This window comes from Rhipicephalus sanguineus, chromosome 1 (assembly GCF_013339695.2).
Source record: "Rhipicephalus sanguineus isolate Rsan-2018 chromosome 1, BIME_Rsan_1.4, whole genome shotgun sequence".
NCBI lineage: Eukaryota > Metazoa > Arthropoda > Arachnida > Ixodida > Ixodidae > Rhipicephalus > Rhipicephalus sanguineus.
The window spans coordinates 287897882-287924400 of NC_051176.1; the positions used below are offsets into that span (position 1 = coordinate 287897882).

General features: G+C 43.9%; 1 protein-coding gene across 3 annotated transcripts in view; it reads right to left on the minus strand.

The window, feature by feature from the left end:
• LOC119379211 (eukaryotic translation initiation factor 2-alpha kinase 3) overlaps nucleotides 1-26519 on the minus strand; it is a 423415-nt gene that overhangs the window by 351450 nt on the left and 45446 nt on the right. For all 3 annotated transcript variants that reach the window (XR_007414840.1, XM_049411906.1, XM_037648433.2), the window contains 5 exons: nucleotides 25779-26187; nucleotides 22777-22926; nucleotides 14196-14381; nucleotides 7877-7978; nucleotides 5035-5097 (listed from right to left, as the gene is read on the minus strand). Coding sequence is in view for 2 of the 3 variants with exons in the window: in XM_049411906.1 (XP_049267863.1) it covers nucleotides 5035-5097; nucleotides 7877-7978; nucleotides 14196-14381; nucleotides 22777-22926; nucleotides 25779-26187 (910 nt within the window). In the remaining variant the exon portion in view is untranslated. The remainder of the gene's footprint in view (nucleotides 1-5034; nucleotides 5098-7876; nucleotides 7979-14195; nucleotides 14382-22776; nucleotides 22927-25778; nucleotides 26188-26519) is intronic.

Genomic DNA, 26519 nt, shown 5'->3' on the forward strand with positions numbered 1-26519 from the left:
CTAAAGTAAGGCAGCTCTGATTTTCACAGTAAACGACCAAGGCATTGCCGGTCATGTCTTTCCAGTCACTTAAAGGACTCATAGACAGGCAAATTTTTATTTCTGGCTTATATATTGTAATGAGTAGGTCTGAAAAATCCTTGGAACACGTTGGAGCCAACGTTTCAGCAAGCAGACTTGTCTTCTTCAAGGCAAGTCTGCAATCAAGGCAAGTCTGCAGTCAAGGCTGCAACTGCAGTTGCAGCCTTGAAGAACACAACTCCGCTTGTCAAAACGTTGGCTCCAAAGAGAGACACCCCGTGTTCCAAGGATTTTTTTTATTTCTTCAAGCTTCTATGTTCCCCTGAACTTCTACATTATTTAAATGGCTAGGTCTGTGTCTTATAATTTTAAGTGCTCAAACATGATGTATAATTAATGCGTATGACACCCCGCCATCGCGTGTCATACCATAAGATCACATTCATTCAAGCTTCTGTGACGATGAGAGCGCACTTTTTGAACCAGGATCCGCGCACGGTAGACAATGAAACAATATGGCCACTGCGATATGAGCCAGGTGGTGGTACACCCAGAGAAGTGCCCCTCCCAAACTTTCTGTCGACCACAGGACACCTAGCATTGAACAACACACAACACACTTCCCCTGATGAGCCTCCACATAACAGTAAAGAGCATGTCCCCTCAGAAAAAAAAAAAAAAGAAAAGTAAGAGAGAGAGAGAGAGAGGAAGAACCTCACTATGACACATTAAACGCCACTCACGTAAGCAGCCAGAATCATCTAGAGAGCAGCGCAACAACAGAGTGCGGGAGGCCCCCCGCTGGGCACCAGTATAGATTATGTTGCCTGCATACCGCAATCTTATCTGTCTGCGACATTGACAATACCTGTGCATTTGTGCTTATTTTTAAAGCATGTTAAAATCTGTTCAAGGCTACTTTTGCCACTAGTACTCAGTCAGAGGTACCTATGTACACAGAACAACGGATAACACAGGCACCTTTCACTTGAAATTTCAGTGTCAGTGGTCCTTTAAATTCAGGAACCATAAGACAGTTATAGTTTAGCAATAGCGTGATAGCGGGGGTTAAGGGAATAGCGTTACCATGCCGCAAACGTTCATTGCGGACAGCGCGTTTTAGATTAGCAGGATAGTGTTTACGTGCCCAAGCTGTGACGGTGGCATCATCTAGCGGAAGGTGAATGCGTTAAAAAAAGTGAAAAGAGAAAAAAAAAAAACTGAGAACGCTCGCCTGTATCCCCGCACGCAGCAATATTACTACTCTTTTAGTAACAATAAAAGTAAATAAATGTGAACCACGCACCAAAAGCGAATTTTTATGTTGCAGATTTGTTTTCTAGTTAGGCCTATGGACGTTCGAAAGGGGAAGCGATCTCAAAAACTACGCTAAGTTATCCGTAATACTTGGGCGTCGAAGCTACCTGAAGGCAAGCAAAGGCATTCTACGCAGTCGTTTGCTGCAAAAGAAGTGAATCCGTCCACATCAACGCTAAATTCAGTTCGAAGCGGGTGTCCAAAACTGCCACCATGTTTTACGTACACTACGTTAACCACGCAAACACAGTAACGCTAAATCTGAAAAATAGCGTGCGTATGGTAAACGCTACAGGTCATTTAGCGTACTGCGCAAGCGCATTTCGGTCCCACTATTCTGCTAAGCCCGCTATTCCGCTAAACCCGCCATGTACTAAAACACGAAAAAAAAAGTTCATAAATAAAAATAAAGAACACGCTGTATGCCGGATTACTGCGTAAAAGTAAAGTGCGTGTTCATCTAACAGCCTTGTGCTATGAGTGCTCTGAGGTCAACACTAAGCCTCTGGGAATGAATCACTCCAATGTCATGGAATGACATTGGAGTGATTGGAGTGATTGGAATGAGCATTGAATGGAATATTGCCCTATACAGTAAAAGCTTGTTAATTCAACACTCGTTAATTTGGAAAATCAGATAATTCGGATGCGTTCTCTGGTCTCGGCAAGCATATGTATTGTTTAATGGTATCAAACTCTCGTTAATTCAGTCATCTTTGGCCGCAACCCAGTTAATTCGGACAATTCTCGGAGCACCCCAAGCGCCTTAAACGTGTGACGCAAATGAGCGAAAATGCCATTCCCGGACAACCAAAACAATGCGGCGCAGTCTGCATCGACATCTTCATCAGCATGAACCGTACAGTAACGACAGTAACGATGTTTCTGGTTAATTTCAGGTTAGCACGTTTCGGGTTACTTAAAACAGAAAGGTCTTGAGCTGCGGTCACATTGTGAACAAAGTCGTGAGTAGCAAAAATTGCGGCTTCTACACTGCTCTTATGCAAAATAAGTACAGGATTTACGTATCCACCAAGAAAATGAAAGATTATTGACGCAATAGACATTTGGTTATTGTTTTCTTGATACTTTCGATAATTAAGAATTAGGTTAATTCGGACATTTGTTCTGGTCCCCTTAAATCCGAATTCGTGAAATCCGTGAAAATCTGAGTAATGAGCTTTCACCGTAGTAGGTTAATTTGTGTTCACACTTTATAATGTGATAGAAAAGTTGTGAGCAACAGCAGAGAGAAAAATGATTACTTGTGATCATTTGAATCCGACATTTATTATGTAAAGCTCTTCTATTGAAAAGTTTGTCACATTAAACACTTTTATGCTGAATATGTATAGAACTACTTGAAAGCAATTTAGTGCTCCTTTTCATGGTACTTAAAGGGGCCCTGCAACACTTTTCGAAGAAGCCATGAAATGGCTTCACTATAGGAACTTATTGCCTCACGAATCGAACGCCACAAAAATTTTTAGAATCCGTACAGTACGAGTGGAGTTACAAAGGTTTGTCGCACGCTGTCATTGCTTTCTCTCTTCTCTCACCCCGACGAAAGCGCTGGAAGCTAAGCAGGGGGGGAATGGCACGGGGGAAGAAGGTACGTCACGTGCACCTCCTGACCTTGAGCACATTTCTTTCCTTTTGTCTTCGAACGCGTGGCGCACTTTCAATGCGATCACATGTGTGCGGGCAAGTGGCAGCCTCTTCCGGCGGCTGCAGTAACTACTGAGCGCGCCATGTTCAAATCAGCCAATGGCATGGAACCTGCCTGTAACGCTGTAAGCATCATTTTTTGTTGAGAGAAGAGGAAGCGCTTTTTAGCTGACTTTGCAAATTATTGTAAATCACAGGCCGTATGCTGCGCTATAATGTTTGGCTCGCGTGTTCTCGGGTGCCTCGACTACCGATTGGCAGTGTTTTCTGACCATGCTGAAAAAGTGTTGCAGGGCCCCTTTAAGAAAGTACAACTATATTCCAAAATTATGCCTCTAATTGTGCATATGATTCCTTACAACACAGCAAAGTGAAGGACAAAACAGCATAGTTAACCCTATTCTTAGCTTCATCAATATTACTGTGCTTGTTAATGAGCGCATAATTTTCTTAAAGGGGCCCTGCAACACCTTTCTTAGTTATATTGGAATAGTCTAATTATTGACGTATGACTCTTCACGAGTCATATGCCGCAAAAAATTTTTCGAATCCGTCAAGTCTAAGTGGTGTTACCAAATTATAGAGATCACGTTACGCAGCTTTCTCCCTCAACTCAACGCCGCGAGCGCGCGGAAAGCTGCGGGAGGGAGGGCGGAGGTGCGAGGAGGCGCCGAAGAGCCACGTCAGCGCCGGCGGCATTTTTTTTTCTTTATTTTTTTCTCTCTGGCGTCTTGGCGCAACCACGTGGTCTGTGGCGCCACTTCCGGTCGGCTTGCGCGGTCGTCGTCGAGCGCCCATCGCACCGTGTATCGCGCGTGCTTGAAAACTGCGAGTCGGTTTGGTAATGTTGGGTGTGCACCTCGAACTGTCGTAGTGTTTTCATCGCTCTGCCAACCATGGACGCAAACCTGCGTGCGTGTTTGGAACGAATGACAGCTGAGATGGGTTTCGACGCACACTCCGATACACCGCCTCGTCGCACTGCTCGCGCTTGAATGATTGAATCGTATTCAACACGGCAAAGCTGCATGCACCCTTCTCCCAGTGGCGGTACTTCGATGCTGTTTGCTCTTCGAATGCGGGCGCACAGCGAGCGCGGGCTGACTACAAAGAACTAAAGAGTAGAAGAAAGGATCGTGGGGCATCGGGCCGGCGCGGACCCATCCCCCGGCTGTCTGCAGCTACCGTGAAAATGTGAGTCTGCTTGGTTGCTGTGTCGCGGTTTCTCGGGAACCTGAGACTACGGGGCGGATACGCCGAGGTACGGCTCGATGACATACTGAACAGACAGCGAACGGGACTCTCGCCATACAGCGAACACAGGTATCCTAAGCTAGCCGGCGCCAGCACTGTTATCGGAGAAATGCTGCACCGCTGCCTCGGTCGGTCGTGAGAACGTGCCGACGATGCAGTTTCCAGCTGACGAGGCAACACTCGAACGGCTGCCACTCTCAACGGCAACCGGCGATGGTCAAAAGCACAGAAATATTCACGATTTCGGCACTGCGCATGGTGAGGAAAACGCAACCATGCAACTATGAGCAGACGAGCTGTCGGTAAGACCGGAAGTGCTAATATTAATGTTTGTTCGGTGTTTTAACGGCATAACACAATATAAACATACATATTATCTACTTATTGAACTCAAAATTAACAACGAAGGTAATAATGAGGGTGTTATTGTGATTATAACATCAGCCAATGGTGGAACTGCTGACAATCGCGTCATATATTGCGGACTAATACATCAATTGTCGAGAGAAGAGGGAGCGATTTTCAGTTGACTTTGAGAATTTATTGTAAATTCCAGGCCGCTCGCTTCGCTATAATATTTGGCTCGCGTGTTCTCGGGAGCCTCGACTACCGATTGGCAGCGCTTTTTGACCCTGCTCAAAAAGTGTTGCAGGGCCCCTTTAAATGAAATACAGCAGTGCAAATGCACACATGCGGGCATGCGTGTGTGAAGAGAGAGACATCTTTTCTGTCTGGCAATGACCTTATGCAAGACACCCAAAAAATGGTAATTACCTCATTAGCATAGGTCTTCACAAACTTCGGTGGAAAAGTAAGCCTCTTGACGTTCATAAGGACCTAAATAAATAAAACAGAGTACAGCTGTAAGCCACAAAAGTGTGCACATTGGCTAAATCACAAGACAAAAAAGAAAATAGGCACACAACTCCCCCTCCACCCTAATTAAAAAAATAAAACACCTCACACTAGATTCAACCATGTTAAATGTTTAAATAAGTTTGTTTTATGGCTTAATACTTTTTGGGGATAACAAAACGGGTAGATTTAATGAACAGCCATTTTATTGCCTAGCAGTCTACCGACACAGTATTGCTATAGATAACCTTTAATGCCCAAAGCTTGTTCAAACTGAACAAACAGCTACTGCCCGTGAAGTCACATTCAACGGAATCCAGAAGTTATTAAAATCAATGTGGCAGTTTTTCACAACATTTGATCTAGTGAAGTCCATATTACAGGTGGTGCTATGGGATGAATCCATATATGAATGAACAGCTGGTCCTTGGTCACCATTTCAGATTTTGATTAAATTTGCTTTAGGGGCAGGTTTTGGACCCAGAACAATGATTCTGAAAAAGTATTGTGGAAAAAAGAAAAATTGTTCACCTAAAAAATACATATTCTGGCCAGTGAAAACACTTATCCACCAATACCGCAACTTCTGCACTTAGTGAAGAAATGGTACGCTTCTCTGTCACAATATTTCGTCCAACATAGAAAAAGTGGAATGCAACCTTATGAGTATTTCACTTTACTATGTTATGTTATTTCACTTTGCTATGGAAAGAATTTTGGGGGAAAAAATCCCAAACATAATAAACGGGCCAAAATACCTGTAATTCAGGAATTCATTGCTGTAGACAAGTTCAATTTATGATAATAAAACTCAGTGGATATTGAAAATGGTATTTGTGCTTTCTTTTGAGATAACGTTTGTGGCTTTACCACTCACCGTTACACTTTAAACTTGTGCTGTAATGTATGTGGTTTACTAAAAATGCTCCAGTTTTAAAGTAGTAAAGAAATAGAGCATTTTTCTTTTTTTTTTATTTGCCCACCCCTATATATAATACATTCTTTTTATTTCTTGTCCTTTAACGTGACAGGACACTGCTATCATGGTCAGACAACTCATGCATGCATTTGTCATGCTTTTCACTCATATTGAGGCTTCTAATACCTTAGGCATTAACAATAACTGCCACGCCCGAAGAACTGTGCCAGTCAGCACATAAGTATAAACGCTACATAAGGAAATATACTGAACTGATAGAAAAGGGGGGGGGGGGCAGTTGATGCTTTTTCCACAGTGCATTTTCCATCTTTTGTGCATGCATCTGTCATTTGTGCCTCAAACAATCCTGTAACACGCTTTCCTTTCCTCTATAATTAGCTTTTCCTCCACACCTTCAAGACTCCATCAGCCTTTCCAAACTACCGTTCTTAACAGCCCCTTAACAATTTCTCAACATTCCTTCACATTCCACATTCAAGGATTTTGACTTCAAGGGGCTCTGCAACACTTTTCCAAGCAATTATCGAATGACCTCACTATCGGAGTTTATTGCCCGATGAATTGCTAGCAAAAAAAAAAAAATTTCGAATCCAGCAAGTACGACCAGTTACAGGGATTTGTCGCATGCTCCAAGCGTTTTCCCACTTCTTTCGTTCTGACCATAGGCGTGCGCAGGGTTACCCTTCAGGGGGGCGGGGGGGCGAAGGTTCATCGCAGCGCCCCCCTCCCTATTAAGTCAATGTATGGGGCAGACTTTGCGCCCCCCCCCCCCTTCGCACGCCTATGGTTCCGACGAATGCACCGAAAGCTAGGGGATGACAAAGGGGCAAGAATCTACATCAGTGCACGTCATGACCTTGAGCATTTTCTTTCTCTCTCTCTTTTTTTTTCTTTGAACATCTTCACACACTTCCAGTTTGATGACGAGCACACCGCTGGCACGTGGCAGCATCCCACAGTTGCCACGGTAACTATGCAGCACAAGAAGTGCTATTGTTGTGCAAAAGTCTGGCTGAGCTCTGAGAGTACCTGGTGCGCACCAGCTTTGTTTTCCGTCAGCTTTTCAGACAGATAGTAGTCAAATCCATATAGTGCATACTGAAACAAATTCAACAAGCTAAACACCAAGCTATCTCTGCGAAGGCATCTTGCTTGCAAGGCAGGTAAAAAAGACAAAGTGGGCAATGGAAAGTGTACCAATGGTTTTGGAAACAACGATGACGGTGTCTTCCCTTCACCCACGTAGTCATTCCGTTCGCCTGTGTAGTTTGGCGAGAGAGGACCGAGTGATTTCTGGCTGTTTTTGAAATGAAACTGCAAACTGCCCACTGCGGGCAGTGCAATAATATTCGACTCGCATGTTCACAGCAGCCTTGACTGCTGATCGACAGCGTTTTCTGACTATGTTCAAAAAGCGTTGCAGGGCCCCCTCCAGGCTCATATGCAGTTTTTTTCTCACTGTAAAGCGATTGGGCGATTTCTTTTACATTTGTGCAAATAATACTTTCAATGTATTCTGGGCTACTTCTTGTACACATCACCAATTCAGTTTTTTCTTCCTAGTATAATGTTTACAGCACCCACAAAATACGTAAAGTGAGGCTGCATCTTTGAAAAAGCAAAGGTTTCAAAGCTTCAAAGGATTCTAGCTCGCATGCAAAATTAAGGTTAGCTGGCTGGTATACCTTTACTCGCCTTTGGCAAGTGACAGGAATATAATATATCCATTTCTGCTTGCCCCGAACTACTCGTAATGGCATGCTTCATGAGCACATAGCACAAGTCTAATGCTAATCCGGGAGGTACAGCATGCAAACTTACCTGTATTCTCTCCATTTGAGTTGAAAAAGGCCATAGAAGCTCAAAAAAGATTAGCCCCAAAGAAAAGATATCCACTGACTGGTTGTACTTGAGGCCATCAATCTACAAAAGAGACAAATGCCAAGACTATTGATGTAACATGCTAATGGAGCTACACTGTAGCTGCACAGTAGTCGTTTCTGGACAACTAAGAAAGTGACGCGTGGGGCCTGTGACACATGGCAATTGCCTAATGACATAGTGGCAATATGAAGACTGTGTCCCAAAAACTAGCAATTGACACATAAATATTGGTGGAGCATACTAACAATTATTTGACCTTCCTTGTTTTATTTCAACTAAGTTAAAACGTTCAAAAGGAGCCAATGCCTTTACACACCACTTCAATATGAATTTCGATGATTTGAGATGGTTTTAAATGTCTGACCCTAGTGAAGTTTTATAGAAGCCAACCACATGGGCTTCTTCAAGTGCTTGAATAGGCTGGTGCCTGCTTACTCAGCCATAAAATGCAAGTTATGGCAATGAGAATGGTACTTCCTTAACACTTTCGTGACCGCACCTATTCCCATCGATAGTATGTTATTGATGACTTCAGATTCAAGTTTTGGCACTCTCTGAGCGGTTCTGGACAGCTAACGCAATACAAAGGGCAAAATAACATGTTTTATCAGTTTTGTTTGCAGGTTTCTGTTTTCCACCGCGGGGAGATTTTTAAAGCTCGTTCGCAGTCGGGTAGGTGAGCGCTCGTTCTTTCAGACTTCTCGTCGATGTTGCTCGCGGGTGCTCCACAGAAACGGCGAATTTCGACGGATTCAAATTATTCTGAGCAGGAATCTCTGGATGATGGTAGCAGCACAGACATGGAAAATGACTTCGATTCGCCAGGCTTCAGTACGGACAGCGAAAGTGCGTCAAACCTCCCCGGAACATCAGCAGCTATCTGCCGGTAAGTTTCGTCTTCTCCTCGGGTCGTTTTATCGCTGCCGCGCGTCGATGTAAACGTATCCGGTGCATACTAAAAATAACAGCTCTTATCTGCAAGGTGTTAACTTCATTCGGGCGGGAGCATTTGGCGCCGGCTGCAGAAAGAGCGCAGTTCTCTCCACGAAGATGGTGCGGAGTGGACTTTGACCCAACGCTCCGGTGTGCTGCGCGTCGTCGTCTTCGTGTTGTTTTTCTCTGCAGAAGTCGTCAGAGAGATATGCAACCACACAGATAAGTATGCATGGATGCATACTTTCAAAAAGCCAACATACAGTGAGAGGGACGGATCCATGGAGGGAGGCTACTGAAGAGAAGATGAGCAAGTTCATCGCACTCCATGTGTACAGTCCCGTGCTTGCATTGGTGTTAGTGTCGACGACACATATTTCCAGGCCTTCGTCTACCGTCAGTGATGCCACGGAAAAGGTTCAAGGCTTCTTGAGTGTCTCTCATCTGAAGAAGACGACCGTTGCATCCCATGAGAAGCTTCACCACGTGTCTTTTCTATTGCAACACATGAACGATTCTTCTACGCTATTTTTTAACCCCGTCGGAACCTTTCAGTGAATGAGAAAATGGTGAAATGTGAAGGTCGGTATGGTATTCGGCAGTATATGAGCGAGAAAGAGGTCAAATGAAAGTACAATTATGGATTTTTGCAGATTTGGAACAGGCTACACTGTTCATTTCAACAAATTCTCAGGAAAATTGAAAAATACCAGAACTGCAAACTATTCTAGGAAAGTTGAACAGAAAAAAATTTTTTTTTTCCGAAATATGTGCAGCCAGCCTTTGTTTCACCGCGTCGAGAAACTGCATTGCGCGGTGGCATGATAGGCACTAGTGCCTATATTCTTGTATTTATGTAAATAATCTTTGTACTTACAGGAGCTTATATTTCCACTATAGACGGGTTGCATAAATACCAGCAACATTGTAAAAAGCCCCAAAGTGTTCAGGCAATAGTAGACTGAGCCGCCACTGTTCATGAACACGTGAGATAAACGTTTTACTTGGATGTGAACGTTTTGTGTGTTCCAGGTGGTATGCGTGTCCAGCCAAACGCACGGGACTGCTCATGTACAATGGCGACCGTTGGCTGCTTCCTGTACATATGTACAGATGGCGCTGTTTTTTGCAACTCGTCTATTATTCTACGAGGGCTTTGCGTTTAAAACATATATTTCAATTTTTTTTTAATGTTTACTCTTTGCAGAGTAGCATTGATGTTTTTATGAATCTTTTTTTTCTTTTTGATGCATTTTTCTTTGATAATTTTTTATTGTATTCGAAATAAATTCGTTGTTTGGAATTAATACTGTTGGAAAGACCAATTCTTCCTCTATCATTTGATACCCTACACTTAGCATCAATTATTTTTTATGGCAGGAAAGAAAATATTTCCTGGACTAGCCAAAAACAACCGATTTTTCCACGGTCACAAAAGTGTTAAAGGGGCGCTAAATAGATTTCAGCGTTTTGATTTAACAAGTGCACTGAACAAAGTGTGTGCTTATAATGACATGTACTAAATACTGTGGCACTGCCTGTAGTGCAAAGCAAACAAAATAAAAGTTTTGAAGTGACCCATCTGTACACACATTGCCACACACATTACCATCAAGTCCTTTTAGAGAGCAAGATAATCTCAGTTGCATTTTACAGAAGTCACAATCCTCAATGTGCTCATACATTGCTCTTCCCAATGTAATGGTTGAACAATGCCAGACCAATGTGTCTACTGGTCATTATTTTTTATGAGTTTAAGATTAAATGAACACCCAGAACATAAAAAAACAACCAACAACTACAACTTTTTAGGCCAGGTCACACTTCCACTGTCTACAATTCGTTGATATACTTGACACTCGATTTCATTTTTGGTCAAGCAATCAACATGGCTGGGTGTCCACTTCTGTCTTTGCTCACTTTAATGAAGGGACTGGTAAGCTATATCCGTGAATTATCTGCACATATCAAACAAACATGCACATCACATACTGCACACCTTGATAACCATCTTTTGCGAACATGGTGGCAACAAGCTGTGAGGATGCTACAAATTCACAAAAACAATCCCATGTTCTACTCCCACACTTTTCCCATCCCTTCTTCACACACTGTCATGCTAACAGGGTGCTGTGCATGACATCACCAGGGTAAAAAGCTGTCGAATGATCAGCTGACGAGGGAGGGACGACAGTGTCAACGTAATGAGAGCCACTAGTGTATTACAAGAGGGCGGAGGCCCTCCTCTTCTGCTTCACTAATCCCTTTATGACGGTTCTATTCAGTCGGTGCTACAAAGAGGGCAACTATAAGCAGACAATAAACAAGTCTCTCTCTCTGTTGTTGGTGCTTATCTACAGCGTTCATGGAATTAGAGAATTTGCGGCAAGGAGAGAACACCAATGTAGTGAAGACATGAGAAGAGACAATACTAATCACAGAGGCACATCAAAGTCAAATGTTCAAAAGATGTTCTGCAGGAGAAAGAAAGTAAAGCTATGAAAGGAAAATTGACAGCCACCCGTTTGCAGCACAAACCCACAAGGAAATCCACACAGATTTATCAGAAAGAAAGCCTCTTAGTTGCCGAAAAATTCATCCCTGTCCGGGGATCAAACCCGGGACCAACGCCAACCCTGAGTTCAGTCCCCGGACCAGGATTAATTTTTCAGCAACTAAGAGGCTTTCTTTCTGAGAAATCTGTATGGATTTATAGTTTCTGTAAGTGCGAAGGACACGTAACACAATCGAAGGACACAGGACAAGCGCTACTTTCAACTAAAGTTTTAATGGGCGGCACACCAAATATATAGGTGTAGCCACCAGAAGGGAAAGGCAGAAAACATGGACAACATAAAAATAACAATAGTACAAAAAAGAGACATGCTATCGCAGGGCAGGGTCCAATCGTGCTAACACGTGTCAAGAGCATATGCGCAAGCAAGAGTCTTAGTTATGAAAAACTTAATAGACATCGCACCGATATCATCAGCAAAAGAAGTGCCAAGGCGCGCACTACGTGACTGCACCATGCACACATTCCAAAAAGTGAACCTCCTTGCTTGTCAAGGTAATCGAAGGAGCGCTAACAGCAATCAAATCATCCCTCTTCATTTCAGCGGCCTCAACGATTAATCTGGAATCAATGTCCGAGTACCGGTACAACACCACGGTGTTATCCAGAAATGGTTCACACCCACATTTTCGACAGTGCGCCGCGAGATGCCCATCCGCCCCTTTACGCACCTTATTGCGGTGCTCACTTAGACGAACATTAATAGTACATCGCTCAGTCTGCCCTACATAAACTCGGCCACAGGAAAGCGGAATTCTGTATACGACACCCTCCGAGCAGTCCACAAACTTGTTTAGATGGTTGACTGCGCACACTTTTCTTGGCTTCTTCACCGGCGAGGTGGCAGGGCATAGCCGAGATAACTTCTCAGGTGCCGACATTACAACTTTGACTCCTACTCGTTCACCGATCCTTTTTAGGTTATGTGCCTTATGATGCATGTAGGGAATCACTGCCACTCTTCTACACTCATCATGGCTACCATCTCTCGCTGTGTCCGCTTTTGGTTGATTCCTAGTTGCTTTGTGCACTTTTTCAGCAACCGAAGTGATCAGATGCTGTGGATACCTGGCTTCCTTCAGCCTATGCACCTGTTTGGCGAAGCTCTCCTCCATGCGGTGGTTGCAAGACTTGTGTAAAGCGTTTATAAGACACATTTGCACCACCAACCTCTTAACCAACTTCATGTGGTCTGACTGTGTTACATGTCCTTCGCGCTTACAGAAACTATGGATCAGTACCAATTAGCCCGATCTCAGTGCCTTCTAAATGTATGGTTTTCCTTGTGGCTTTGTGCTGCAAATGGGTGGTTGTCAATTTCCCTTTCATAACCCCACCGCCACATTGCGGGATTCCGCAGAACTGATTTGCAAAAGTAAAGCTACTATGGGTAAAGGTGTACATCGCGAGGATGCATGGGGGCATATGATCATAAGCTTGTTGCTCTGTTCATTTAACATCGAAATGTGATGCCTGTTCTATTCTTTTGTCTATCTTTATAGAAAAAAAAGCCATGCAGATTAAAAAATTGGAGGACGCTGAGCTGCGCCCTCAAGAGTAGAAAGCGATAGCGTAATTGGGCCCTGTTTGCATTGCCTTCTCAATCGGTAGCCTTGCTTCACGTCTCGGTGGACCCCTCAACCATGCCGCAAGGAAATGAATGCCTATGTGAGTAACATTGGCCATTTCAAACTATCCTGGAATGTATACTGCAAGTACAGTTGTTCAGTGTCACTACGCCATAATTCTTCCTTTTGCAAAACAGCGAAGTACCCACTACGCATCCGTAAGGCAACACGCGAACCTACTCAGCTGTTGGCTTTGTTGATGCTGTTGCTGCTGCTGATGATTAAATACGTCTGAGTGTTTTGTAATGGGCAGGCCTTTAAACCCCTCACTCGTTGTGCAATTCACAAGTCTTGACGCCTGGTGCGTTTCTATGCTTCTGCCACACAACATTATAGGTGTTAAGGAGACTCCTCACATTACATGACATTCGTATAGGGTTTTTCGTGGAAGCAGTTTTTTTCGGAAGCCGCTGAATGTATTTTTTGTCCTTTACCTTGAAAACCCTTGTGCCAAACTCCGGACACCTTGGAATCTCGACAGCAAAAACGTCCAGGAAAGGTCACTACCCGGAGGCTTCTATACTTTCTGAGCAGCCGAGATACCAATTTATGAAAACATAATTCTGGGTAACCTTTCACTGGGCCCTGCTCTTGCTTATGTTTCTCCCTCCTTTCTGTCTACCATCAGTCGCACATGCTTGCTTTGCTGCTCACAATCGCCTCATTGCAGCCTCATGCAGCAGCGGTGAGCTGGGAATATAGCCTTTGTCTATTTTTCCCCTCTCATTTAGGATGCTGTAAGTTACGCATTGACCTAGACCAAGGTGAAAAGCACTTTTTGAGCAGGTGTGATGAGTTCCTGTGCTGCACTCAAATGATGCAAGCATGCAAGCCCACAACATTTCAGTGAGATTGCGGCTTGATAAGGGTACTTGCTTGAAGCTCATGGCATAAAAAACAAGAATACATAGTTATATCAAGGCATCTATTATACTAAGTTTGTTATACTGAGTTTTAACCATACCAGTATAATAGAAAATTGCAATTAACTGCAACGTGTTCATAATCGTAGGTACTAGAATGTTGTTCACATAAACAGACACTGAATACCCTACTGAAAAGGTGGTCTTTTGTTATTGACCTAATGTAGAAAGAAAAAAATTAAGCCCACTGGTCCCACCTGCTCTGGACTCATGTACAATTGGGTGCCCACTTGATCAGTCAGGCGTCCTGACTTGCTCGAGAAAAGATCTTCAGAGGGTTCCTTCAATGGAGTTGCAACCACTGAGCCACCTGTTAGAGCTGTCACCAGGCCAAAGTCTCCCACTTTGATGGCATCATCCATGGCAAAAAAGATGTTGGATGGCTGTGGCAGAGAGGAAGGCAGAGTGTTGATCACGAAACCAAATTATTGCACTATGCCAGTAATAGAATGGTCATGAGATTAGGGCGACACTACACAGCACTGACCACAGTGGTGTTCAGTCTCCAAGTGCAGGATATTATGCAATTTTAATTAAATTCTGCAGTTTTGCATGGCAAAACCATGATATGATTATGAAACAAGCCATAGTGCAAGAGTATGAACAGATTTTGACCATTTGGGACTCTTTAATGTGCAATATATCTAAATCTTATATTATGCAATAAAATAACCACAAGGTCACGCAATATGCTGGATGAATGGCTCTAAAGGTAGAAGCCAGTTCATTCTTACTACACTAAACATTCTGAGGGTCTCCATTTTAGCTGACTAGCTGACACAATGCTTCCTTTGATTGTTAACCAGAAGAACAGCAGCATTTCACATGGCCTTTTGTCTAAAATAAAAGTAATAGAGAACCTGCATAGTGATATGTTGAGCCCCTTCTTAGCTTTTCAATGTCACAGCCTCAACATATAAACTACTTCAAATGTTTATTTTTATTTTATACATACTGCAGCCACAATGAGGCTATTGCAGGAATGGGATTAACAAACATAGGAACATTTCATTTCATTTCAAAAATTCATTAAAGGAATACTTGTTAAATTTTTTATCTGCCTTTTTCTTTAGTTGTACCAGATTTATGTTGCTTTATACTGTATTTATTTATCAGATTATTTGTTTTTTGGTTCCATGCCTTTTTGTTTTTCATTCTGGTTTGTGCATTGCTTGTTTTGTTTTTACGGTTCAAACAGCTGCTAATCCTTGTTTTATTTATTCGTAACCATCACCGTGGGTCACTTTGGGACCCTCGTCTGTATATTTTATGCTCTGTAACCATCCTTTTATGTCATAATAAAAACTGATTGATTGATTGATTTATAAACAAACTTGCATGAATTCTTTCAATGTTAGTGAACAATTGTTTCCAGGTAATGAATTCCAGGCATCAATTGTTGATGGGAAAAAGCTGTATTTAAAGGAGTCAGTGTGGGTGAAAAAGGTTGATATATTTAGGGCATGGTGACTTCCCGATGATGAAGGTTTGGAGGAAGTCAGATAGTTATCTAGAGAAGAGAGACGAGGAGTGTTGATTAACATGTAAAAGGAATTTTAGGCATTCAAGACTGTGATGCGTTGGAAGAGTAGTGAGACCAAGCTGGAGAAGAAAATCAGACAGCAGAAAATCCTTGTTATATCTCCTACAAACAAAACGCACTTTTTTTTTTTTTGCACTGATTCTAGTTTTTTAATATCATTGTATTTATAGGAATCCCACACCATGCAACCATATTCGAGGATGGGACGAATCAGGGTTTTATGACATCAAAGAAATTGCGCGATGAAAACACGGACAGACGAAGACAAGTACAAACACAGCGCAAACTTTCAAGTGGATTTATTGTGCCACTAGATCTGCTTATATATGCCACAGTATACATCACGCATGCGCGCGAATGGATGCGACACGAAAAAGATCACGCATGCATAAAAAGAAAAAAAGAAAAAAAAAACAGTGAAATAAACAAACCACTTTTGCCATACATGTCCGCGCACTCAAAGCTTGTTAAACGAGCCATTGTCAATTTGTGCTTCACGAACGTCCTCAAAACGTCTTGCTGCCACATAGTGGCGCAAGTTTTGAGCAGCAAATTGAACGTTTGTCAGCGGCAGGATATCCCAAACACGTGCTGGTGTCCGTCGCGGAACGGATTTTAAGAGGAGCGCGACCCAGAGGGCAATTGCCGGCTGCTGATGCTCCGTCCGGCAGACGCCCCAAAGTAGGCGTTGTACCCTACATGCATGGGATATCTCACAACTTGAAGAAGATTGCCCAGAAGGCAAACGTGAAGCTGTTGTTCTCGGCTCCCAACAAACTCTGGAAGCTATGCAGGCTCACGGATCCAAATGCCGTCCCGCCACAGAAGTGCACTAAGCGGCACCGGAACAAGTTCGTTGAGTGTGCCGAACCTGTGGTGTACTGCCTCCCTCTTTCGTGTGGGAAGCAATACATTAGGCAAACCGGGCGATGCCTCAATGACCGGCTACGTGAACACCACAACAAGGTAAAAAATGGCACCGGTGGTTTTTTGGCGATCCACTGTCGAGATTGTGGCTGTATTCCTTCCTTTTCTTTGTGTACGGTTGTTTCACGCGGCAGAACGCAGCTAATTCGCGAAGTGACAGAGGCAGAGGCGATTATAAAATTAGGTGATTTGTGCGTTAGCTCACCACCACTGGCCCTCACCGATAAGGAGCTCGTGTTCCTAAGATCTTCTTACGCGTAACTGTTTATTTCACTAATTTTTTCCTTTTTTTTTCTTTTTATGCATGCACGATCTTTTTCGCGTCGCGTCCATTCGCGCGCATGCGTGATGTATACTGTGGCATATATAAGCAGATCCAGTGGCACAATAAATCCAGTTGAAAGTTTGCACTGTGTTTGTACTTGTCTTCTTCTGTCCGTGTTTTCGTCGCGCAATTTCTTTGATGTCATGGATCACCAACTAGCCCAAAATGCTGGTCAGGGTTTTATGTTAGAAGTTTAGTTTCTTGAGGAGCAAGACACAGTCTACAATGTAAGTAACCTAGTCTTTCAAGGCCTTGCTGCAAGTGACATCAATGTGTTTTGACCATGACAAATCGTGCGTTAGCAGAATACCTAAATATTTGAATTCAAACACTCTGTTTAAAGTTAGTACTATTAAAGGCATAGGTAAAGAGGAAAGGGCATGAGCATTGTGTGAATGACATGGCGACAGTCTTGAAAAAAGTTGATGTTCATTTGCCATGCTTTGGGCCAGTTACAGAAGTTGGCAGAGGAATTTTTAAGGATATCATGATCAGTTGGGGATGTAATGGTATGATATAATGATATAAAACACAATCACCTGCAAAGAAATCTTAACTTAAAAGGTGTGCGGGGAAGATCATTAATATAAAGCAACAATAAAAAAGGACCCATTACTGAACCCTGCAAAACTACTGGTGAAACAGGCGTCAAGGGTGAGTTAGAAAAGTTGGAAATATACATATTGTGAACACTGGGAAAGAAAGTGTGATATCCAACCAACCAAGGATGCATTTTTTTAGTGTAACGAACTTGTGCATAAGTTTAGTACGCGAGACAGTCTCAAAGGCATTAGCGAAATTATATAAAAATAGCGTCAACCTGGTCACCTATGTCTAAGGAGCCGCTGATGTTCACTAATTCTATCACAGTGCTGAGCCCCTGCCTAAGACCATGCTAGAAAGTACTTAAAATTTATTAGTTTCAAGAAATTTCGTGATATGTTTAAAGATTGTGTGTTCCAATGATTTACCTGAATGTGCTGTTATGGAGATGGGCCTAGAAGTTGGATAATAATTGAACGTTGCCTGACTAAACAAGTCAGGTAACGGTAATCCAGTGTCACCTATTTACATATACAGCAGAGTCTCTATAATTAAAACACGATGGTTTGGTTGGCTTATAGGGTTCAATGCCTAAAAGCAACTCAGGCTACAAGAGATGCCGTGGCGGAGGGCTCTGGATAATTTCGACCATATGGGGTTCTTTAAACGTGCACTGAAATCGCACAGTACACAGTCTCTAGCATTTCACCTCCACAGAAATGCAACCGATGTGGCTGGGATTGAACCCGTGTCTTTTGGGTAAGCAGCAGGGTTGTCAGGGCTGGCTACATTGCACCTATTCGGCACCTTTTTTTGGCCAGAGGTGGCAGAAAAAAACGTCTTGGCTACTTGGATACTTTCTTGTTCCCTTGATTTGAGCTAAATTATAAATATCTGGTGATGCAGCAGTCGCCGGCACTCGAGTGTGAGGTGTGGGAAGAGCGAGGACAAGGAGTGTTTTCAGCTCCCAAAATTGAATTCGGCACTTGCAGTACACAAAAGAAAAGGTTTTTGTATATGTGGCTGGGGCTCAGGGAAGACTGTTGCATGGGGCCTAAGTTTACAGACCACCTATTGCTGAATGCAACTTTAAACCATAATTAGAAGTCGAAAGAACAATTGAAAGCACTCCGCATCAAGGACACCCTGCACTCAACATTAGAAATGGAATGCCTGATGAACTGCTCGTGTCACTCCTTAGAATTAGGTACAGACTGTGACTTCGGATTGCTCGAACTTCGTCATCACAAAAAAAAAAATGGTTTTGAAAGTGAACACTACAATTTGTGCTTGAATCCCAGCAACTGTGATCTTGAGCACACTCATTTTTATTTTCGCCAAAAGGTTGTTGCTTCTAGTCCTTTTAAGAACAGCTGTGCAAGATGCATGAAGAGACAGTCATTTTTGCAACAGTGCAAGACACTTCGTCAGCCTGCACAATGTGATTGCTCAAGTCAACAATTTATGCTTTAATCCCAGCAATTCTGAATTAGACATGTTCATACTGTAGTTGTCTACGTTTTCACCAAAAGGGTTTTTGCATTTAGTCGTTTTAATGAAAACATCACAGTCGCTTTCACGCACGCAAGGCTACATTTACTGCCTTTGACTCATGTGGGCTACTTTTGGCTAGTTTTTCTAGTTCTTTGGCTACATTTTGTCTTTGCAAAATGGCAACCCTGGTCAACAGCTGAGTACCGTAACCACTGAGCCACCGGAGCAGCCTAATTAAAGTGGGCCCCAGAATTTAGTTTGAATTATCAGAAGTTTGAATAATCAGATGCCATGACACGGTAAAACATATCAGGAAAAGCAGAGGTGGCTGACTATCACAAGCAGTTGTGTCATATCAGTGATTTTCTTCTCTTAATAATATCTGGGGTTTAACGTCCCAAAACCACGATATGATTATGAGAGACGCGATTTTCTTCTCTTGTTCTGCTCGTGGTATTGAATGCTCTGACAAGTGCAAGCTGGCAATTGGCTTTAACTTTGGCTGTTTTAAAAAGAGATGTGCATATGTTCAGCTAAAAGGAAAAAAGGCAGCTAACATTTCTGGCATGGATAAAGAAAAAAAAAGCATAAATGAACAGAATTAACCAAATGGTGTAGTTTGAATTAAGATGCTTTTAAAAATGCATTAAAAAAACAGCAGGCCAAACAAAAATTTGAAGTTTGTTCAAACTACCTTACAGTACAAAATATCCAAGTTTGAATTATTGCAAGTGTACTGCAATGTAATCAAAAGAATGCGCAATAAAGAAGGAAGGAAAATGAAACCTAGTCTGGTCACCACAGCGGCAAAATTTTTAATAATTTCTAGGGGCAGAAGTTAAGAAACGGTATGCATACATGCGTTTGGTTAAGTTAATGAATAATTGACACATTAAAGGTAGCATTTCAAGCTTTTCAGTACAGTATATATAGCACAGAAACCACTTCTCTTACTTGCCTATGTGTGCAAGATTGTACTTTATTCATTTATTTAAATATCAAAAATACTACGGCAGAAAACGGTGCAACTCCTTCTGACAAATACTATTGACACGACAAAGCAGTTTGCAACATTAAAGAGGCCCTGCAACACAAATTAGGTATGTCATTTTCATCACTTGTTTTGGTACTGTGGAATGCAGTGATATCTTAATGCAAGTAGGAACACCGAAAACAAAGCGGTTAAAATTTTACTTGAATGCAGAAACCACCTTTTGCTCCGACTAACCCGACACACAGTGGCGATTTTTCCCATTGGAAGTTACGTTTGGTCGTATGGCAGCGACGTACCAGTGGCTGTGCATTCTGATTGGCTTGACACTCCATGTCGCTTCTGATATTCTTATGATCACAGCTAGGCCACACAATTGTGTGCTAAAAATTATGAAAACATTCCTTATACTTTATCAGATACAAAATGATACCTGTTTTTTAATATCAACTTTTGAAACAATTGCAACATAACACTAGGTGCACAATGCAATGGCTTGCAAAGGGCACCATGAGACGAGAGTTCCGGTATATCTCTATAAAAGGTGAATGGTGATTGGAAGCAACCAGTGACATTGCTGGCAAAGTGAAATGCGAAAGGGAACATTTCACTTGTCGTCTGTTCGGGTTTCTAACTTTGAAGACTAATAACTTCAGTGCCAGTGCGCCAATTTTTACACTGTTTTCTGCATTAATCTCAGTATCCAATGCTGCACACTACAGCGCTATGGAAGGCAGTAAAAAAAATGTTGCAGGGACCCTGGGCCAGACTTTCTTTTGCATTTTTTAAGGCAAGTCATCAGTGTTTAGCTATTTCTAAGGGCACAATTTTTCATGCACACAACAATAAATTAATATAGAGAAAGTAGTAAGTAAAAAAGCATGTAGCAAGAAAACAAAAACCAGAGATAGCAACTGCTTACCAATCACAGTAAAGAAAGGCAAAGTATGGTGAGAAGAAACAAGAAAGATCAAATCACTAAATAAAACATCACTCACAAAAGACATACCAGAGAATAAAGAGAATATAAGCAGAAACAACAGTAATTCTTCAGTGCACATTTTAAGCTTGTGGGAATCGAGGGCACCCTCCCCTTTGGCGCCTCGTTCCCCAGCTAGCGCGTGTGTGGGCCCCGCGCGGCTCGAGCGCCGGAGACCGCCGTTAATCGGCAGTATGGCGACCACGGTTGCAGCGCCAGGCCTCTTTGTCTGGTGCGAGCCATGCGTCGGCTTCCCGGCGCGCGGGAACGCGTCCGGGCATGCCTCGACATGCTCACATGCTCACGCCACCAAGCTAGCTTACGTCACTGCGCAATGCCTGTCCTCATTGGCCGCCAGTGACAACCCCCCATTCCTCCTGGGCTGTGGACCTTCTTCCCGGCGGTGGGCTCTCCCCGGTGGTGGACCTTGCGGTGGAACTTTTGGTGGGACGTTGGTTGTGACCATGGCCGACTTATGGACTTGTACCTTCGAGAAGACGACACCCCCCCTGTTGGACTTTGCCCCGTTGGCCAGCCCCCTTGCGGCTGAGCTGACCTTGCCACTTTCACAGGCTGGCCTCGGTCTTTAGGAGGGGGGAATGTGGGAATCGAGCGCGCCCTTCCCTTTGGCGCCTCGTTCCCCAGCTAGCGCGTGTGTGGGCCCCGCGCGGCTCGAGCGCCGGAAACCGCCGTTAATCGGCAGTATGGCGACCACGGTTGCAGCGCCAGGCCTCTTTGTCTGGTGCGAGCCATGCGTCGGCTTCCCGGCGCACGGGCACGCGTCCGGGCATGCCTCGACATGCTCACATGCTCACGCCACCAAGCTAGCTTACGTCACTGCGCAACGCCTGTCCTCATTGGCCGCCAGTGACAAGCCCCCGTTCCTCCTGGACTGTGGACCTTCTTCCCGGCGGTGGGCTCTCCCCGGTGGTGGACCTTGTGGTGGAACTTTTGGTGGGACGTTGGTTATGACCATGGCCGACTTATGGACTTGTACCTTCGGGAAGACGACACCCCCCTGTTGGACTTTGCCCCATTGGCCAGCCCCCTTGCGGCTGAGCTGACCTTGCCACTTGGTCTCGGACAGCCTCTTTCACAGGCTGGCCTCGGTCTTTAGGAGGGGGGAATGTGGGAATCGAGGGCGCCCTCCCCTTTGGCGCCTCGTTCCCCAGCTAGCGCGTGTGTGGGCCCCGCGCGGCTCGAGCACCGGAAACCGCCGTTAATCGGCAGTATGGCGACCACGGTTGCAGCGCCAGGCCTCTTTGTCTGGTGCGAGCCATGCGTCGGCTTCCCAGCGCGCGGGCACGCGTCCGGGCATGCCTCGACATGCTCACATGCTCACGCCACCAAGCTAGCTTACGTCACTGCGCAACGCCTGTCCTCATTGGCCGCCAGTGACAACCCCCTTCCCCCTTGAGCTCGCTTCTGTCTGGCGCGGGCTTGCCCGCGTCAGATGCTCTCAGGCTAGCATGAGAGGTTGACGCGCTGCTCTAGCAGGCGGCTTCTCGTTCGTGTGCTCGACTGCTGCCCTTTGTGTGATAGTGGTAGCACCGCTGGCAAGCGTACTCGATCGGTCTTGCGGAGTTCCCTTTACGGCCTGCAAGCCCGTGACTGTTGTACTGTGCTGCATCTTGGGTTAATAAACCCGTGTTGTTTGTTGACCTCCTGCCTCAAGTGCCTTTTCTGCGCCGTGCCGGAGAATCGACGAACCCGGCTGTAGCGTCTTTGTTCGCTGCGGCAGTGGAGAACGTCGCGTCCCTTGCCGGTCGCCTCGTAGGGTAAGCATCTCGCAAACCTATCTCCACAAGCTCATAACCTTTGAGCTTTACATTCAAAATGCTGAAGCTTGGGAAAGTTGTTAAACTGAGAAATAAAAGCCAGTTCTCTTTTTGGAATGAACATTTTAAGCATTTTGTTGTTTATCTAAGAAAGGCCACCCATAAACAAATGACAAAATAATAGAAATGCCAACACACCTTGAGATCTCGGTGGATCAAGCCATTTTCATGGACATATTCAACTGCACTGACAATCTGGTAGAATATGTCAAGAACAGACTCATAGTCACGATCAGTGGAATGAGCATGCAGCCATTCCTTCAGGCTTTCTTTCTTGCATAGCTGCATCTGTAAGCCACATACAAAAAGATTAAGCGAGTACTCCACGATTCATCGACAGTGTTCACACCCTTCGCAACATCACAAAGGATGCTGCACAGAAAATCAGACGTTGAAACGCAATCGAGATTATCTTTGTAGCATAGTAGGGACACGACTGTTTCAGTATGAGTAGCTTATATTTCAAAAAGACAAAAAAGTTACTGCAATGCCCACAGTATTTATTCTAAAGAACTCTAACATATGCCTCAATTGATGAAACAATTTCACTTTCATGGTTTGACCTTGTGTGTATACTGTGTTCACATGCTAGTCAGCAGTGCCTGTTAAATTCCACTGCATGCTAGTTGCCATTGGCCATTACTTTCCGCTGACAATATGCTAGCTAGCTTATGCAGGGCGCTTTCTCAGTAAATTGAGAAGTTTCATGTGTCTAGACGATTCTGCACAAGCTGCACAAGCAGTGCAGCTTATCTACAGCCAGGCACCTGAGTAGTCTGCAAGTAATGCAGAGGGCCCATATGGCTTTCTGGACTGATGAGCCAAGAGAAAAGATTGATGCCTTATCTCTTATGCTATTGCTCCCCTACTCCCCTTGCGACATGTAGGATAGGAAACTAGGCAATCCCCATCTCTCCCTCTGAGTGGTTGCCAGAAATGTAGTGATTTCAGGTACATGCTCAGAGAAAATGCTTGTGTTGCTGACAGCAAACAGGGACAAACAACCACTTAAGCTGCCTGCTTTTCCGTAATTCCCCACCTCTCCCTCTGAGTGGTTGCCAGAAATGTAGTGATTTCAAGGTACATGCTCAGAGAAAATGCCTGTGTTGCTGACAGCAAACAGGGACAAACAACCACTTAAGCTGCCTGCTTTTCCGTAATTCCCCACCTCTCCCTCTGAGTGGTTGCCAGAAATGTAGTGATTTCAGGTACATGCTCAGAGAAAATGTTTGTGTTGCTAACAGCAAACAGCTTCAAACAACAACTCAGAACACAAATTGAGATAACCCCTCTAGTGGAAAGGCTGTCTATTGTATTGTCTAAAATTAACCCTGTTTTCCTCATTAAATGCGGATTTATATTTTTATTTCTTCACTCAAGATTACTTTTGATGCCTCTCGTGGCAAAGACGACAAGATGCACTTGTTGGCGATCATGTGACCTTTTACTGGTGTACGCTATTAATTGTCTCTACATTAGCGTTAAAATGCAGCACACTTTTTATTATACTTTTTTCTAACTTAAAATGTGCAGATGCCTTCGTTTGTACTGAGCAGAACAGTGGCGCCACCTTTGCTTGGCGTATGATCCGATGCTCATGAGCGTCAGCATGAACGTGTTTAGGTGAGGGCTTAGCGGCACCTGCCGACGAGTTTGCGGAGGCCACGAGCGCCTGGCTCGCGAGGCGGTAAAGGGACCTCACGTGACGACGAGCATTCGGAAAACTTAATCTACCTGCTTTTTATATTCAAAAACGGTTGAAAATGTCAATGTGGTTAACCACAGTTTCACTCCTGTGAAAGCAGAACCTTGAGTCTAATGCGAGAAGGGCAATCGGCATCACTATCGCTTCACAGCGTTGCTGGAGGACGCCTCAGTCTACTTTAGCGGCTTTACAGATCGAAAAATACTGCTTATAAAATAACCATGCGCTTTTGGGATCAACCGCTGCAGCTACAAACACTACGAAGGGTAAGCCTCCTGTTGCGCCATAAAAAACTGGGCTGAGAAAAATTGGTTGTCAGTCCCTTTAAATCTGACCTTTAGTCGAATAACTAACCACTGCAGATGGTCTATAAGATGAAAACAGGAAGAATAAAACACTAATAAACAAATGATTTTATTCAAACCAAGGTTCAAATACATGCTGCCCAGTTTAATGTTAGCTAAGCTGCTAAAGGAAGACTGGTACAATGTACGTTTACGAGTACCACAATGTTCGGTCGTCAGGCCCTTTTCTCAACCACAAATTTTTGTTCATGTAGCTTATCAGAGAATATTAATTAAACATGTTCAATTTTGAGTTAAGAGAGGGCCTTTCGAAGAGAAAGCTTTTATTGCTTCCTAGAACATCCCATTATGTCCTTTTGAGTATGCTATGTCTTTATAACAAATTTTTTGGTGCTCTGCTCATACTGCACAAAAACAGAGTGCCAACAAACAAAGAGGCTATATCAGGGCTGCATCAGCCCTGATGTGAGCCTGGCAGACTTCTTCCTGTTCCCAAAGCTCAAGACAAGCCAGAAGGGTCACCGTTTCGATGGTGTTCCTGCCATCGAGCAGGCTGTCACAGAGCCTCTGAGAGAACTCATAGCAGCTGATTTTCAGGGAGCCTTTGAAGCGTGGGAATCACATTGAAATCGGTGTATCGATTCCCAATGAAACTATTTTTAAAAATTTAAACAATATGTACCCCTCAGATCAATAAATTCTTTTTGCCAGACCCAGTGTCATTACTTTACAGACAGACCCTCTACAAAGTGTTCCGGCTATTTTTTATTGATGCAGCCATAGACTTTCCTATGAATTGACATTAAAGCACTTTCTGTTCGAAAATAGTTCAATATAAAGGATAATTCAATTTGTCTGAGCTCAAAATAATTGCGTTTGAGTGCATAACAAACCAATTTTTGCAAATTTGCAGTTATAAAAAAATGCCCTGACTGTGCATAACTGACATTTGAAGCACATAAAAGGTGTACAGAGCAATTTGAAAGAAAATGCATGCAACAAAGCACTAGTGTTGCATCCTCCTTTCTTTTTTTTTTTTTTTCTCTGATGAGCAATTAGGCTTACATTTAAGTCATTTAGAGCATAAAAAGTTGAACAGAGAACACCCGCCATCATCCACTTATACATACCTGAATGTATAAGTAGACTTTCACTGGTGGTTGCTCAGGCAGCGACAAACTCTTTGGCCGCTCACCATTTTCCTTGGGTTTCGCAGATCTTGAAATGGACTTCTCCTTGACATTGTTGGAGGAGCGCTCAAATTCAATCAGTGAGTCGTCTTCATCAGTAGCTGCATATGCAGAGAAAGGCACGCGCAAGGAACGATCATCCGATGTGTGGCGATCAGTAGTGATGCCACTCGACGAAGAGTTCATAGAAGACAGCACTGCACCGCTGTACCCAATGTCCCCAAATGAAAACTGGTCCTCAAAAGGCCGCAACGGATTGAAAGGGTGTGTGGCATTCCCCCAGGAAGAGTCCTTTGCAGCCGACGTGGTGGTCTTATCAGAATATGAGAAGGATGTGCATGCGTCAAAGCTGCAAAATAAGGGGAAAAGTTCACAAAACAGTGACACATTCCTGATATGTTAGTATTTTCATATATAGTAGAATGCTAGTAGGCCATATCTGAAACAGATATAGTATCATGATGCAGTACCACGGAGAAAGAAAGACAGGTGGGGAAACTCCGGGCCAGCGCCAGCGCGAGCATGCGCCGCAATAACATCACCCTGGAAGAGGAGGTTGGCGAACGTGCGCGCAGCGCGCCTTGCGGTGACGCAAGGAACTACATGTTTTCCCCCGCAGTAGGAGAGCGCGCGCGCCCGTTGTCTCCGACGGCGCCCAGGTGTCGTCTGCTACATCTGCGA